At 46.4% G+C, this 15,894-nt stretch overlaps 1 protein-coding gene across 3 annotated transcripts in view; it reads left to right on the top strand.

Annotated features, from left to right (window-relative positions):
* The window catches only part of GABRB3 (gamma-aminobutyric acid type A receptor subunit beta3), a 342,036-nt gene that overhangs the window by 264,948 nt on the left and 61,194 nt on the right, over positions 1–15,894 (top strand). For all 3 annotated transcript variants that reach the window (XM_032259965.1, XM_032259967.1, XM_032259966.1), the window contains one exon: positions 15,299–15,519. In XM_032259965.1, the coding sequence (XP_032115856.1) occupies positions 15,299–15,519 (221 nt within the window). The remainder of the gene's footprint in view (positions 1–15,298; positions 15,520–15,894) is intronic.

Raw genomic sequence — 15,894 nt, 5'->3', positions numbered from 1 at the left:
GGGGTACCCAGTAAAAGAGTGTTCCAGAACTGTGGCCCCCAGCTATCAAAGGGGTACACAGTAAAAGGCTGTTCTAGAACTGTGGCCCCCAGCTATCAAAGGGAGATAACAAGGAAATGTGTCTGCCTCGCTTCGGCTTCAGGTGGCCCACACAACGTCTGCCCTAAGAATTTGTATCACATGCCTGTACTAATCTGGATCTGGGGTTTAACTTTAAGCTGCAGAGAAATTTTCACTGGAAGTAATCCAAGGCTATAACCCATCTGGAACACCTGTGAAAGAATATACAGATCTTTTCTGAAGGGACACACCAACAACCAGGTTACACAGAACTTCTTGACACTTGTTCAGCAGATTTTTATGCAATGCCTACTCTGTGCCCGGCACCATCCTAGATGCTGCAGATACAGCTATGAACCAAAGAGACAGAAGTTCCCGCAGTCACGCAGCTGATGTTCTACAGGGGAAAAAGGAAGGACACACGATTAATAAATGCAGTAAATAAACCTATCGTCTAGAATATGATTAGGATTAAGAAGATGGGAGCATGTAGCGGGTGCAGGTTGCCACTGTCAGGAGGGTGAATCTGAGCAGACTTGAGTAAGGTAAGGAAGTCAGGCAGAAGGTTATTAGGGGAAAGAGAGTTCAAGGCAGAAGAAACAGCAAGTTCAAGGTGGGAGGATGCCTGGGTTGCCTGAGGAGCAACATAGACGGTGTTGTTGCCAGAGCTAAGGTAGCAAAGGTGACAATAACAAGAGGTGAAGTCAGAGAACAGCAAGAGGCCAAGTGGGTCAGAACGTGTTGACTTAGGCATTACCTCAGCAGGGAGCCACCGTAGGGCTGTGAACAGGAGAGCAAATCATCTGACTCGAATTGTTAATCATTCTGGTCGCTCTGATGAGAACAGGACTGTGGGATAGAAGAGTGCAAAGAAGGACCCAGGTAGGAGGCTCCTAGACTAGGGATGGGAGAGATGTGGTGTTTGATAAGGGCGGTAGCAACAACAGTGATAGAGCATGGTGGAACCTGTGTCTTTGTGTAACATGCGGTCAACAGAATTTCAGACAGATTGATGAAGAATGTGAGTGAAGAGCTGAGTGAAAAATGACTCCAGAAATGCTGGCTTGAGTAACTGCATGGAGGGAATTGCTGTTGTGTGAACTGGGAAGACCACAAGTGGTTGGGTTTTGAGGGTAAGATCAGTAATTCCATTTGAATGTGTTGAGTTGATTCTGGAGTTGGATTTAAAATTTTGGTTGGAGACAACATTTGGGAAGCCTAAGCATGTAGAGGGAATGGTCAGGATCAGCCGTGAAGCTAAAGGCAGTCACTTAAGGGAGTAAGTGCAGACAGAGACGAGTTCAAGGTTTGGTGGGTGAGTGGGTGGATGGTGGCGTAAAGAGAGGAGCCCTGGGACCCTCTGGCACTAAAAAGAAGAGGCAGAATTGGAGGGAGTCGCAAAGAAGATGAGCCAATTAGGCAGGAGGAAAGGCAGGAGACTGTGTGTCCGGAATGGTGCAGGGTCCATTTTGCCCTGCTTGGAAGCTCGCAAGTTAGTGTCATGGATGCTGGAGGAAGACATGCATCTCAATGGCCAGAGACGAAGGACAAGGTAGTTTACTACTCACAACCAGGGCCAGCTACATAATTTGAGTGGCCTAGTGCAAAAAGAAAGTACAGGTACAAGGTCCTTTGTTCGGAGTAGAAATAAGGTACCATTATTCTGCAGTGTAAACGTTGACACTTGTGTTTTCCTGCCTTCGGCACTGTGCTTTATCCTGTGTATGAAACATGCGTTGCGGTTTCTTTCTGGTTACCTGAGCTTTGATTACAGTATCCCAGAGGATAGGACTGCTTTATGCAATTCTTTGCAGAGATGTCCATCCAAATATTTCTGCAATTAATAGCAATTCAGAAAAGACAACTATCGAACTAACATTTCTCAGCTATATGATGTGCAGTACTGTTGATGTTAGGATTTGTCCAACAGCAATAATCTAATAAGCTCTGCATAGAAACTAGAAACAGGCATGGTCTCAGAGATGAATAGGCTTGCTGTCTAAAAATAGCACATCTCAGGCATTGAAAGAACTCTAAAATGTTGGCATCACTAATCCACATGATTTGTCTTTGAGGTGAGGAAGTCCATTTATAAATCCTGATCTCGATGCACGTATATAAAATCAAAAGGCAATTGAATTTTCACAGTGTAAGGGTATGGAGGCAGTCTTAAGACAGAAATACTCATTCTGTAAATGAAAGGGAGTAGAAACCCCAACTTTAAAAGGTTGACTGGTACAGTATGGCATTCAACTGGTGCCAAATATCAGAAGTCATTCTCCTGATAAATAAATTGTCCTTGTTTCTGTTTAAGCATTTTTTTTTATTTTGCCTTGTTTCCTTTCTCGAAGAGATTCGGAGAAGTAATGTTAAGTGATACTCAGTTCAGCAAATGTAAAATAGTGCAAACTCTATAAAGCATGCCACCCAAGAGAGGACCATCACTATTTAAGAACATAGAATTCTTAACCTTACGGTGATCCACAGGTGCCAGCTCAAGCAGGGGAAGAGCCAGAGGCATGGGTCATCCAGCCTGACACGCCACGCCATCAGAATGGGGATGAGTCACTCGCCAGTCTCTGGGGGTAATGGGCACCCAGTTCAATTATCTTTCAAATATGGAGATTGAAGGTGCCTTGTTTAAGCAATATGGATGATTTTCACCGCCAGTTCTCAGAGCACCTTTGGAAGAATGATGTCATTGGGAGTCATTGCATTCCCTTTTGGAATTCTCTTAATTGAACATGGTTGCTGGAGAATAAAACTATGGCTCTGATTAGTACACATAGGTTTTAACATATATGATCTCTCTCTCTTCCTCTCTAAATATATATATACATTTTAAAATTTTCTCTCTCTCTAAATACATGTGTCTATGTATACACATACACACACACATGCATATATACACAAGTATTTAGTGAGTATTGTTTAAATAAATAAAGGAGAGCATGCAAGGACTCCACAGTTTACCAGCACATTCCAGAAGTTCATTCATATAATACCGTGTTGAGTTGGAACATCTATCCCCATACAGAGCGTGAGACATCTGGTCATTCCCTGTATTATTCTTCTTTTTAACCCATAACATGTCTGAAGTCTGGTATTTGACCCCCGTACTCTAGACACCGTGGGTAAGAGTGCTTCTGGGATACAGTTTGTGAGCCTAGGCACTCGTCAATCCATTGTCATGGCAACATCAGTGGAAACACTCCAGCCCTCAGCACGCCAGCTGACCTCATGATCCCATTCTAGAGATGGAAGATTTTTAGGAAATGATATCAACAGAACAGAGTCACTGAATGACTGCTGGAGGTTAGGGTGAGAATGAAGGAAGAGGCTGGTTTATTGCTTCTGGTTTGGGTTGGGTTGAGTGGGTGGATGGGGGAACAGATTTGAGGCAGGAAGACAGTGAGTTAATTTTGGATATGATGATCTTGGGTTGCAAGTGGGGGCGTGTGGATGGAAAGGTTCAGAAGGCAGTGGGGATCTGTGCATCCAAATTTCAGGAAAGTAGAATGGGCCAGAGACACGAGTGGAAAAAGAAAGACCCAGAGGCTGATCAGGAGTGGGAAAGGGGGGTGCTCCTGTCCCATAGCTCCTTGGTGCCTGGTTTGGGAGAAGAAGTAACCTCTCCCAAAAAAGGCTACAGTAGGCCACCAACTTACAACTAAAGGAGGCTGCAGAGGGAATCCTTACTGAAAATGTTCCTTATATGGAGGAGTCACTTGACCACAGGACGGGGTTTTCTAAGGCACAGGGAAGAGAGGGTGGGTGGGAGGTGAGCCCTGGCGCACTGGAGGGGTGGCTGTCAGGGTCAGCTGCAGTAGGGTGGCCGGTGGTGTTTTCATTTTGATTAGCACTGTAGCTATTTTACAAATGTGTGTTTAATTTTAATTTGTAATATCAAAGTAATTCACAGTAGAAAAAATGTTTTATGGAAAAAAGCTAGTGACCTGATACATTTCAGGAAACAAGCTTGTGTTGCATTTGGATATTGAGTAGATGATGAAACTTGAGATTTGAGAGGACAGAGTGAAGCCTGCTCCAGATGGTGTTGGGAGATCTACACTGTTGAGCTGAGATGCCTTCACCTGCATCTCAGGAAAACAGAGCACATTTTCCTTTGTGGTTTCGTGTGTACATGCGGTGGAACAGTGGGGCTGGGGGCAGCTAATAAAGAGGGTCTTTTTTCATTGGGTTCTGGAGGTGATTCTTTCAGGGGTGACTCCAAATGCCTGTTATGAGTTCAGCTCTGTGTTAAGCATTGTTAGATCAATTAATGGCTACAGCATTTTTGCAAAAGGAGGATTTTTAGTTTCATTTTTACACAAGAAGTTGCTGAGGCTCAGAATGATTAGATAACTTCCTTAAGCAAGGCACATGGCAAGGGTGTCACCCAGTGAGTCTGACACATCCTGCTCCACCACACCCTACACCATCAGCAAACCAGCACCCTCATGGAGGGTTTATTTAGCAAAGGGTTTATTCAACTGGCTTAGGTTGAATTCTCCTGATTTCTTCTCATAATATAATTTATTTGTCCTTTGAATGTAGGTCAGTACAGTCATTTTGCTTTTCAAACTTACGTGACTCCGGAAAAGTATCTTTTCAGACTTATAAAGAAAAACATTTTCAAAATAATTCCTATCCTATGCCAGTTTTTCAGATGGCTTTAGGGGCCTGGGAGACTTATCTCTTTTCACCAGCCCTTCCACATTTCGTACAGAGGTGACTACTTCATCTTCTGAATACATTTAGCATTAGTATCTTCTGAATACATTTAGCATTGAATAAATGTGCACTCTGCCTTTGGGCAGGTGTAAAGGCTGTATGTAGAAAGACTGAAAAGCCTCAATAACTGGACTTCTTTCCTGCCAGCCCTAGGCTTAGTGAGAGGACCCTTACATGTACACTTCTTTTACATTGTTGTGCAGTTCACTCAGCACGCCATGTCCTCCCCATGCTAAGGACTTCAGACTGCGTGGCAGACAATCTTCGCAGATGCACCGACAAGCACAGGACAGTGAGGTCGCCCTTCACTTGCCCGGCCAGTAGGAGGCCAACTTGAGACTTGGGCACCTTTGCTTCCAAAGCTAGTTCTCCTAATCACTCTAATTTTATTTGGTTCCGTTTTTCTTTTTCACCAGTAGATTGAGAACTTTTCAAAGGTACCATTTATGTCTTCCTTATCTCTGGGTCCCTGACACTAAGCACAGTTCTTGGCCTTTGGTGGGTAATCAATGCTTAAAGCAAGAGGGAGGGAGGCAGAGAAGGAAGCTGTTTTATTATTAAACATCAGACAGAGTCAACAAATGGAAAGCTGGATACTGTCGAAGTCTGTTGTCGGGGGAGAGTTGGCTGTAATGTTAGATATTTAGTTTTCAGCCATTCAATGGAATAGATTGGAATTTCCTAAATAAATTTTGTTAATAAAAGCACCAATCCCCCCAGCCTAACATCCTTTGTAGGAATGACTGCAAAGGAAGTCACCACCACCGAGGGCTTACGTAAGCTTCTGAAAACAGTCTTCCATCTTCCCTGACCTGAGAACAACTTACCTGCAAGGTTTGGTCTCATAAACTTGCTGAACCAGATGCAAATGCAGGTGTCCTGTGGTTTTCACAGCTGCAGTTAAATATTTAAATCTGGTTTAGAGATTGCATTTCTTTCTCAGGGATAGTAAATTTTTTCTCCATTTCCTGTGTTAAGGAATGTAGTCGATTACTTAATTGCAGAATAATGAGCAATATTTCCACTTTCAAATGTGTATTCTCGTCATTTTAATGTGATAAATGCCAAGAGATTTGCACAAGCAGGAAGAAAGTTTGTTGGTTGTATGTCTTGCTGCAATTCATCTGAGCCGCCTGAATTATACACCTAAAGATGAGCTGAGGTTTCATTTTGTTTTGCTGTTGTTGCTGCTGCTTGTGTATTCTCAGGAGACTTTGAAAGGACAGTCACTGTGTATAAATGCTTGACTCATGGGTGGCTCATATTCCAGAATGCCTGCTCCCAGCACTCAGGGCTTCCTCTATAGCTTCTAGGTCCAGCAGTACCTTCCTTGCCTCCCAGCTGCATGGTGGCTCCAAAACAGGGAGTGTGGGCTAGTCATGGCGTCTCACCAGGAACCATGGTGTCTGACCTTTGCATGAAATGGTTTGATAATCTGGAGTGAAACCTAAAAAACCTTTTTGTCATTTTTTTTTTTAATACGAAAACATTGCACACACCTTCAATGACTTACAAATTTGTGGAACTCCACCCACTAATACTGAAAGCCCTCATCCCATGAACTTCACGGCTTTATGCTAACTGACTGATACACACACCAATACCGAGAGAGATTATATTTTCTGTGGAGAGGGGTCCTAATTTCACTACATCAGCAAAGGGCTTTGTGATCCATAAAAGAAGCCAAGATGAATAAATGACTTTTTAACTCAAGGGATTTTTGTTTGCAGAGTTCTTTTTAGGAAAGGCCCTTTACTTTGAATGCAATTCATACTCGACTATTTCTGCATGCTGATTTTTAAGTTCTTCAGAAGGCTTTTGTAAGAGAAACAAAGACATCTTATCTAATGATTTTGATAAACTGCAATAGTTCAAGCCAACAATAATTCAACAAAGCAACTCACATTTATACAGCCTACCCCAGAGAGCTCCAGTTCCCAGGGGACTGGGGAATTCCGCTGTGCTTTCCCCCTCACTGCCTGAGTGCTCTCCATTAAATCCCATATGCCAGGGCTGCAATGTCCACAGGAACGTGTCACGGTATAACCAAGATGCTGGCAGCTTTCCCTTCTATGGACAGCTGTCTCAGATAAAAACGGACTGGGTAGAGCCGGGGCCCAGAGGGCCTCCGCAGGTGTCCTGTGCTCCTGGCCACCCAGAAGGAACAGCCTCACCTCCGGAAGCCTGGCCGAGGAAGGATAATGGCTCGCCATGGGCTTCCCTAGCGGCCTTCCCAGGTGAGGGTTTGGGGTTGAACCGCTCAGTAAATGGGTGGCAGAGGTCGCGGAGGGGTGCTGGGTGCCAGGACATCTCATTGCCTTTGCCTGGAGCGTTCCCAGTACTGACTGCACCCATCCAGGGCCTGCCCCATGTCAGGACTGGTGCTGCCCCTTAACCAGAAGCTGAAGGTTCTCAGGGTGCCCGGGGCTGTGGAGACGCCTGCTAACAAAATAAGTCTGAGTCAGTATTGGTGCCCACGCCTGCGGTGTGTCAGTTCATTAATTCATAGGAGGGATATTTCATAGAGGCTTGAATGGCATTTATAAAATCTCAATCTCGACCCCACTCAGTGTGGCTTTCTAAAGTCAAGTTACATCTAATTCTAACCAGAAGGGCTAGCAAGCCTGGTGGTGGGAGAAGTGGAGTGTCTCCACCTTCGGGCTGTGGGGTTCACCCACGGCAGAGGGCGCCTCCGCATCCCCGGGGCACAGGGCTGTGTGTCCGCGGCCCCGAAGCTGCTCCTTCCCGAGCTCTCCCCTCTGCACAGATACCTGCTCCTCCTGCTGCCAGCACATTCGGTCTGGATGTGCTGATAAGGCTGGCTGTGTCACAGCCAAGAGTCTGTGCCAGGAGACAGCCTGTCTCTCTGCGGTGTGTGCTGATCTAACCAGGCCCACCCTCACCTTCCCCGCGAGGCGCACCCACGGCTACTGGGAAGAGGTTGCACACTGGGCCACGCCCTTTCCGCCACGGGCCACGCCCTTCCGCCACGGGCCACGCCCCTTCCGCCACGGGCCACGCCCCTTTCACAGCAGGCCACGCCTCCACATCGCTCTCCACCCTAGACTCCCCCCCATCGCCTCTTCTCCGCAAAGCCTTGTACCCCCGGGGCGCTGCTTCTCCCTCACCCCATGCCTGTGCCTTCCCGAGCTTCAGCCTCCCTTCTAAAGGGCAGAGGTGGAGAGGAAGCGATAGTCACAAATTCAGGCTAGCCTGGCGTCGGCTCTCGGAGTCTTTGGGCCCTGAGTGCCTGGGATACCTGGAGACTCCCTCTTGTCCCCATGAGGCCACCCAGCACACAGAAGGGGTCTAAGTCTGGACGTGGGGTCTCGGCTCTTGCACCTGCCGACTCCCCAACACCTCTCAGCCCTGATTTCCAAGCCCTGCGAGCCTCTCCTGGCCCCTTTCTTTCTCTCGGGGGCTTCCTCAGCTGCCCTGGGGGTCACCACCCTGGATAGAATGTATGGTCCACCCTGTGGAACCCTCTCCTCTGCCTCGCTCAGCACTGTTTGTTGTTTTGCGAAAATGGCTGTGTGGGGTCAGTTGTTATCAGGAGCCGCTTCATCCACATGTCCATACCCGTGACTGGCCCACTGGGGCAGTCGCCCTGCCCTTCACATAGCTGAGTCTTTTACTTCTAGGTTTAGGTCAGAAGGTTGTTTTTCCAAGAATTCATCTGTAGTCATCCTACCCGGAAGTGGCTTCTTTTTGTGATTGCCATTTCCCTATAGCACTTAACTTAGATTGCTTTTGAATTCTTGGAACCTGCAATTATTGCCTCTGCCCATGGCCAGCTCCTTAGCGTCCATATTGCCTCTAGTTCATCTTGGCCTCCCCCAAGTTGCCTAGCAGGCGGTAAGCACTCAATAAACATTTGCTGACTAACTGAGCCCTTGGAGGTATTGAAGATTGTGTTTCAGACCACTGTTGTAAAGCAAATATCACAAAGTGAGTTACACTTTTTTTGGTTTTCCAGGACATATGAGTTATGTTTATACTACAGTCTAGTCTATTAATTGTACAATAACATGTCTAAAAATGTATATAGCTTAATTAAAAGTCCTTTGTTGCTAAAAATGCTGTCAATCATCTGAGCCTTCAGGGAGTCATAATCTTTTTGCTGGTGGAGGGTCTTGCCTCAGTGTTGATGGCTCCTGACTGATCAGGGTAGTGGTTGCTGAAAGCTGTGTCAGTTTCTTAAAATAAGACAGCAATGAAATTTATGACTTTGATTGACTATTCCTTTCATGAAACATGTCTCAGTAGCATTCGATGCTGTTTCATAGCATTTTACCTACAGTAGAACCTTTTCAAAATTGGAGTCGACCCTCTCAAACCCTGCCACTGCTTTATCAACTAAGTTTATGTAATATTCTAAATTCTTTATTGTCATTACAACAATGTTCATGTCATCTTCACCAGAAGTAGATTCCATCTCAAGAAACCACTCTTTGCTTATCTGTAAGAAGCAGCTCCTCATGCATCCAAGTTTGATGATGAAATTCCAGCAATTCAGGGACATCGTCAAGTTTCACTTCCAGTTCTGTTGCTATTCCCACCACATCTGCAATGACTTAAACCCCTCAAAGTCATCCATGAGGGCTGGAATCCACATCTTCCAAACTCCTTTTCGTGTTAATATTTTGACCTCCTCCTATAAATCATGAATGTTCTTACTGACATCTAGAATGGTGAGTGCTTTCCGAATGTTTTCAGTTCACTTTACCCAGATCCATCAGAAGAATCACTTTCTGTGGCAGCTATAGCCTTATGAAATGTGTATTCTTAAATAATAAAACTTGAAAGTAAATCACTCCTTGATCTGTGGGCTGCAGAATGGATGTTGTGTTAGCAGACATGAAAACAACATTCATCTCCTTGTACATATCCATTAGAGCTCTTGAATAACCAGGTACATTGAAAATGAGCAGTAATATTTTGAAAGGAATTTTTTTTCTGAGCAGTAGGTCTCAACTGTGGATTAAAAATATTCAGTAAACCATATTGTAAACAGGTGTTGACATCCAAGTTTTATTGTTGTACTCACTGAGCATAGGCAGAGCAGATTAGCATAATTTTTAGGGGCCCTAGGATTTTCAAAATGGCCAGTGAGCATTGGCTTCAACTTAAAGTCACTACCTGCAATTACCCCATAGCAAGAGAGTCAGTTTGTCCTTTGAAGCTCTGAAGCCAGACGTTACTTCTTCTCTCTAGCTATGAAAGTCCTACATGGCATCTTCTTCCACTGGAAAAGAGTTCTTCCAAAGTCTACACTAAAAATCTGTTCTCTCGTGTAACCACCTTCATCAGTGATCTTAGTGGGATCCTCTGGATAACTTGCTGCAGCTTCTCTATCAGCACCTGCTGCTCCTCCTTGCACTTATATGTTACGGAAATGGCTTCCTTGCTTAAACCTCATGAACCAATCTTTCCTGTCTTCTAACTTTTCTTCTGCAACTGCCTTACCTCTTTCAGCCTTCACAGAATTAAAGAGAGTTAGGATTTTGCTCTAGATTAAACTTTGACTTAGGGGAATGTTGTGGCTGGCTTGGTCTTCTGTCCATATCAGCAATAAGGCTGTTTAACTTTCTTATTCACTGGAGTAGCACTTTTAATCTCCTGTTAAAACTTTCTCTTTGCATTCACAATTTGGCTAACTGGTAGAAAAGGCCTAACTTTAGGCCTATAAAAATCTTCTGCACATCAATCTTTTGACCTACCTCCCTCACTAAGCTTAATCATTTCTTGTTTTTGATTTACAGTGAGAGATGGATGACTCTTCCTTTCACCTGAACCCTTAGAGGCCACTGGAGGGTTACTGACTGGGCTAATTTTGATATTGTTGTGTCTCAGGGAATAGGGAGGCCCGAGGAGAGGGAGAGACACAGGGTAAGGGTCAGTTGGTAGATCTGTCAGAACACACACAACATTTGTAGGGTAAGTTTGCCATCTTATATGGGTGCTATTCCTGTTGCCCCAGAACGATTATAATAGTAATATCAAGTATCACTGATTATAGGTCACACTAACCAATGTAACAATAATGAAATACTGAGATTGAAATCTTGTGAAAATTACCAAAATATGACACAGAGACATGAAGTGGGCATATGCTGTTGGAAAAACAGTGCTAATAGACTTACTGGCTCAACGCTGGATTGCCGCAAACCTTCAATTTGTAAAAATGCGTTATCTGTGAAGCACAGTAAAGTGAGGGATGCCTGCATCTGACTGTGCAGATATTTTCTTGTACAGCCTGGGGGTCTGGCAAAAGAGGGAATGTTAACGACCCAATTGGTGGAGGTCACGGGCTGCTTCTGTAAACAGTATCAGCTGTCTGTCTCATTTGGTGCCCCCTGCTACGTCCCCAGCCCCTTGTGATCCAGCAGGAACCACAGCAACAGGGGGCCACACTTCCCCAGAGTGGCCAGCTTAGCTGTTCTTTGAGAAGCTCCACCCTTCCCAGCCATTTCTTGCTTTTGTACCGAGATATCACCTGAGTCCACACCAAGTATGAAGGAGAAAGAGGAAAGGCTTAGTTCCCATTTCATGTTCTGTGAGGAGTCCGGCGTCCCCTCTGCTCCCCACAGCCAATGTTCCTTTAATTCTTGGAGCTTTTAAAGTCTCAGAGTATCTTCCATTTCTGCGGATGGGCTTGGAATTCAAAACTGACAAATCCCATGCAAATTCTATCTCTGTGACTGTGCTCTTCTCTTTGGTTCACGCCACACCATTGCAAATGTAAAAATGGGTAACTTCCCTTGGATGCCTGGGATGCATTGACGAAAAGGAGACTTTTCCAAAGCATCTTTCTACAGCAGCTGTGCTAGATGTCTGTTGATGGGCTGGGCGTGGAGGAGGAGTTGATGGTGCCAGAGTTTTGATTCTTCCCCTGGAAGAACCGCCCACATGACCTGACTCTCCACGCTCAGAGACGTCCTTTCAAAGCCCTACCCTGCCAAGCTCACTCCAGTTTATTATGAGGAACCTTTGGCTCCCATCCCTTGGAGTTTCCACGTTGACAGCCAGGCTCTGAAGGGAGGTGCCCTGAACTTCATGTCCCACTGTCCCAGGTTACTCGTGTTTGAGGGAGGGGAGGGAGCGGATGAGGAGTGAGTTACTTCAGCTCTTCAGTTTTTGTTGCTTCATCGACATAGAATAATAATTTAATACCTGCTTTGTAGGGAAATGAGGTGCTGGGTAGCCTTGGGCTGGCAGTGAGCCGAAGGAGCACACACCCCAGTGTCTACTGCTGTTCCAGGCTCATGCTTACCATTGCTTGTCACCAGGGCAGCACCTGGCTCCCAGAACAGGAAGAGCCTGCATTTGCTGCTCCCGGCTGCACAAGAGTAGAGGGGGGCTTGGACCTTTCCACCATCCCCTTCCCTTTGTTTGCCAGCTAGTGAGTATCCCAGAAAAGAAGGAGGGCACTGATTTGTGCCCCCCCGATGTGCCAGTCGTTGCCATGCATTACTGATCACATGTGCCAGGTTTGGATTTACATACCATGTTTTCCTCCCTCTGTTGCCTAAGCTCTTATCCCCTAGTCCACTCAAGTCACCTTAGCAAACACCCAAGGCCCAAACTGAGAGGCGCGGCTGATGGTGCGGAGAGCTCGCGCTTCCCTGCTGTGAGTGACAGCTGGGCTCTCGGGGCCGAAGGGCACTAGGCATTGCGACTTAGGAGTCAGGATGCGGGGCTAGGAGTAAAGAAGAAACAAGTGAAACGTCCATTTCAACACAAACGAACGTGGAGGGAGGCAGAGAAACCCTGTGGGTGCCGCCGGTAACACATCCTCCCTTGGCTGTAAAACCACAGCTTTGCCCACCCAAGGTCCAGCACGCCGCCCACACCTGCCGAAGGTAATGGTGATGCTCAGAACGTGCCCTGTGATGGTGGTTCTTGTCCTGATGTTCTGCGTCAGCCCTGTGTCCAAGAACCGAGAACCCTGCAGGCCTTTGCTTTGCCTACCACCTAGCACCGTCCACTCCCTGGAGGCCTCTGCACACCAGCCCTTTCCCTTTGACCTCACCACTGCTACGCCAGTTTTCCTCACAGGCAGCTTTGTGTTTTAAAACGGAGATTTTATTATTATCTAGGTCAGGCAAGGCCCACAGATCAGGAGACGTCGCCATTGAGAGGAGAGCTTGATTCTCCTGGTGCCGGGGCGGCAGGGGGGCACGCCACGACGTGGGGGCTGCTCCAGGAGCACTAGGGTGGGTCAGGCAGCAGAGGGAGGGGAGAGGCCTTTATTGTAGTTGCTGGGAAGGAATGGGTGACACCGGGTGAGCATGCTCAGGATTGGCTGGTTTAAGTAATTTCGGGGCCATGGGGCGCAGGGGCTGTCTTTAGTTGTCCAGTACCTGGACCTGGGTAGTTTAGGCGGGCGATAGTGACCCCAGAATATGCAAGATCAGTAAACGAGGAGATTGGAGCTTGAGCCACTGAAATCTATGCCCTACGAATTTATGGTATAATAGGTATAAAAAATAAAAGACTTCTGGACTGTGAAAGCAAACAAACGAAAGAGCTGGTTGCGGTGTGCGTTCTGGATGGTTGGTTTGCAGTGAAAGGTGCACTCCTGGGAGAGTTGTTTGCCATCTCTAGGAATTAGCCAGCCCTGGCAGGGGCCCTCCCTCCAAGGTCCACAAGGTCACAGATCAATGCACCAGAACACAGAAATAAAAGCCATAGTTATTACCGTGGTCATGACTCTCTGCTCCTTGGAAGCTGTCTGCGGCTCTCACTGGCTGCAAAGGTGGCATTCTGGCTTCCACCTTCCGGTCACTGTGCTGGGACCTAGCCTGACCCATCACTCTGCACTCTTCCCCAGAAACCCTGCATTCCAGCCAAACTGTGCTCCACAGGCTTTTTCATCAGGCCCTTAAAAGCAACACCCCATGTGTTTTTTGATGTGCCCTACCTGCTGTCTACCTTGCTGAGGCTTATCTTTCGTGCCACCTGCTCTGTGAGAATCTTTAATTGGTGGTGGTGGTGAAGCCCCCACAGGTTATTACTAGGCACGGAGCTCTGCCCATAGAAGTGTCTGGGGGAAAAAATGTCTGCTTCTTTTCATCTGCTTAAATGCTGCCTCTCCTGAAGCTGCAGACAAGGCCTCTCTAAAGACTGTCCAGCCCATTTGAATTTTCTTGCCTTTCCTTCTACTCTAATTTTTCTGGGATTCAAAGCTTAACAACGTATTTTGTTTGTAGTGCTATAGTACAAGCTGCTTTTGCCTACCCCTCTTCAGGCAAGCACCTGAAGACAAGCCAGTGTCCTCTGTCAGCCTCTCGGCCTCCACATTCCAGCACTATCGAGAGGGCCAATAAGCGTCATCAGGTTAGCAACACCAAGAGTTCCCTGTGAGAAGCAAAAGGAATCCTGGAGGGGATGTCAGGAGGCCTGTGTCTAGGCTGGATTCTTCAACGGATTTGCTGTCTGTCTCTCGCTGTCCACAAGTGAGGATGTTTGCAGACGCGATCTTAAAGTGTGTGAACTCAGCAAGCTGCTTGTGCAGAATGGCAGCGATTTTCACCTCTGTGGTTGGGTCCTTCCACAGAGGGCTTCGAAATGTCCTGTGAATATCACCAGATTTTTAGACTCAGTCTACTCCAGATACCCTAGAATAGTAATTCAGTTTATTATAGAACTGAACAGTCATTGCCCCATCAAAAGAGAATTCCTTGTGTTCCTTCGTGCCCAGTCTCTCATGTGTCCTTTTTTTCACTTTATGCTCACTGAATTAGCTGCTTTGCCAAAAGAAAAGCAGAACCGTCACATAGATATTTGCTTATTTTGAGGCAAGCCTATGGGCAACACCGTGGCCCGTCTGCCTCCCATCTCCCACATCCTGCCTTGGTCTCAGGTTCCCCTTTTTCCCAGGTGAGCAAGTCATCATCTGCAAGTGATTTCATGGTCCAGTTAACATAGAAACGGCCAGGGCAAGCTGGAGGAAAAAGGAAATACAGTAGGTAGGGCCTGGAGACCTCCCATGGGCTGTTGTGTCTCCAGGGGATGTTTATAGAAGGTTTGTCTTTATAGCCTTCTTGGAGGGCAGAACCAGAGGAAAGTGGCTCCAGTTGCAGACAGGGAGTTTGTAGATGGAGCTCACCTGTTGTAGGTGGATAAAGACCTGTCTGCCTGGTGGAAGAGAGATCATGTCGGGAACAATCTAGTTCCCCGCCAGCAACCTGATTTTACAATGACTTTTTCGCCTTTATTTCTGTGCTGTTACCTGTTAAATGCCAATTTGTCTAGTCTGCTTCTTACCTAAGTAAAACAGAGGACATCTGTATGTGACACACACAGATTCATGTTCTAGTAAAGCCAGTATTTGCAGCCATGAGAAAGCAGCCTTTGCCTCGTACCCTGCATAAAAATGACATCCATTTGTCCTGGTTAGTCGCTGTAGAGCGTCGATTGCAACCTGGCTTTGGCTGGTCGTGGAGGAAGTACGCCTGTGGCTGAGTACAAACTAACTTTCTCTCTTTTCTTTTCCCCCCAGGATTATACCTTAACCATGTATTTTCAACAATATTGGAGAGATAAAAGGCTCGCCTATTCTGGGATCCCTCTCAACCTCACGCTTGACAATCGAGTGGCTGACCAGCTATGGGTGCCCGACACATATTTCTTAAATGACAAAAAGTCATTTGTGCATGGAGTGACAGTGAAAAACCGCATGATCCGCCTTCACCCTGATGGGACGGTGCTGTACGGGCTCAGGTCTGTGTGCCTCTTCAGGGCCAACTTGCAGCTGCATGGTGCATGGGTGTTGAATACCTTGCTTGTGACAATCGGCGTAAGTGAGGCAATGACCTCAGATTAATTAAGAAGCATCCATGAAGCACTTTAAGCTTTGCAGAAAAAAAAAATCTCATAACCATAAAATTTGGGGCATTACTGTTACTATAAATAGTTATCGAGCAGTTGAAAAACAGCCACCTGTGGATCAATTGTGTGTACTTGGATTGCCATGTCTAAGAACACAGTTTCCCTCAGGATGCATTTCCACGTCATAGTCACAGAGGCCTGTAATTAATATCGCCCTGACACTGCAGTGGCTTCAGTAAGGTTTTTTCGAAGCTGTTTACACAGTTG

This window comes from Sapajus apella, unplaced genomic scaffold, assembly GCF_009761245.1.
Source record: "Sapajus apella isolate SASKATOON/1434 unplaced genomic scaffold, GSC_monkey_1.0 scaffold113, whole genome shotgun sequence".
In the NCBI taxonomy this organism is placed as follows: Eukaryota; Metazoa; Chordata; class Mammalia; order Primates; family Cebidae; genus Sapajus; species Sapajus apella.
Note: the sequence above shows the minus strand (reverse complement) of the source record. Positions and strands in the feature narration are given on the sequence as shown.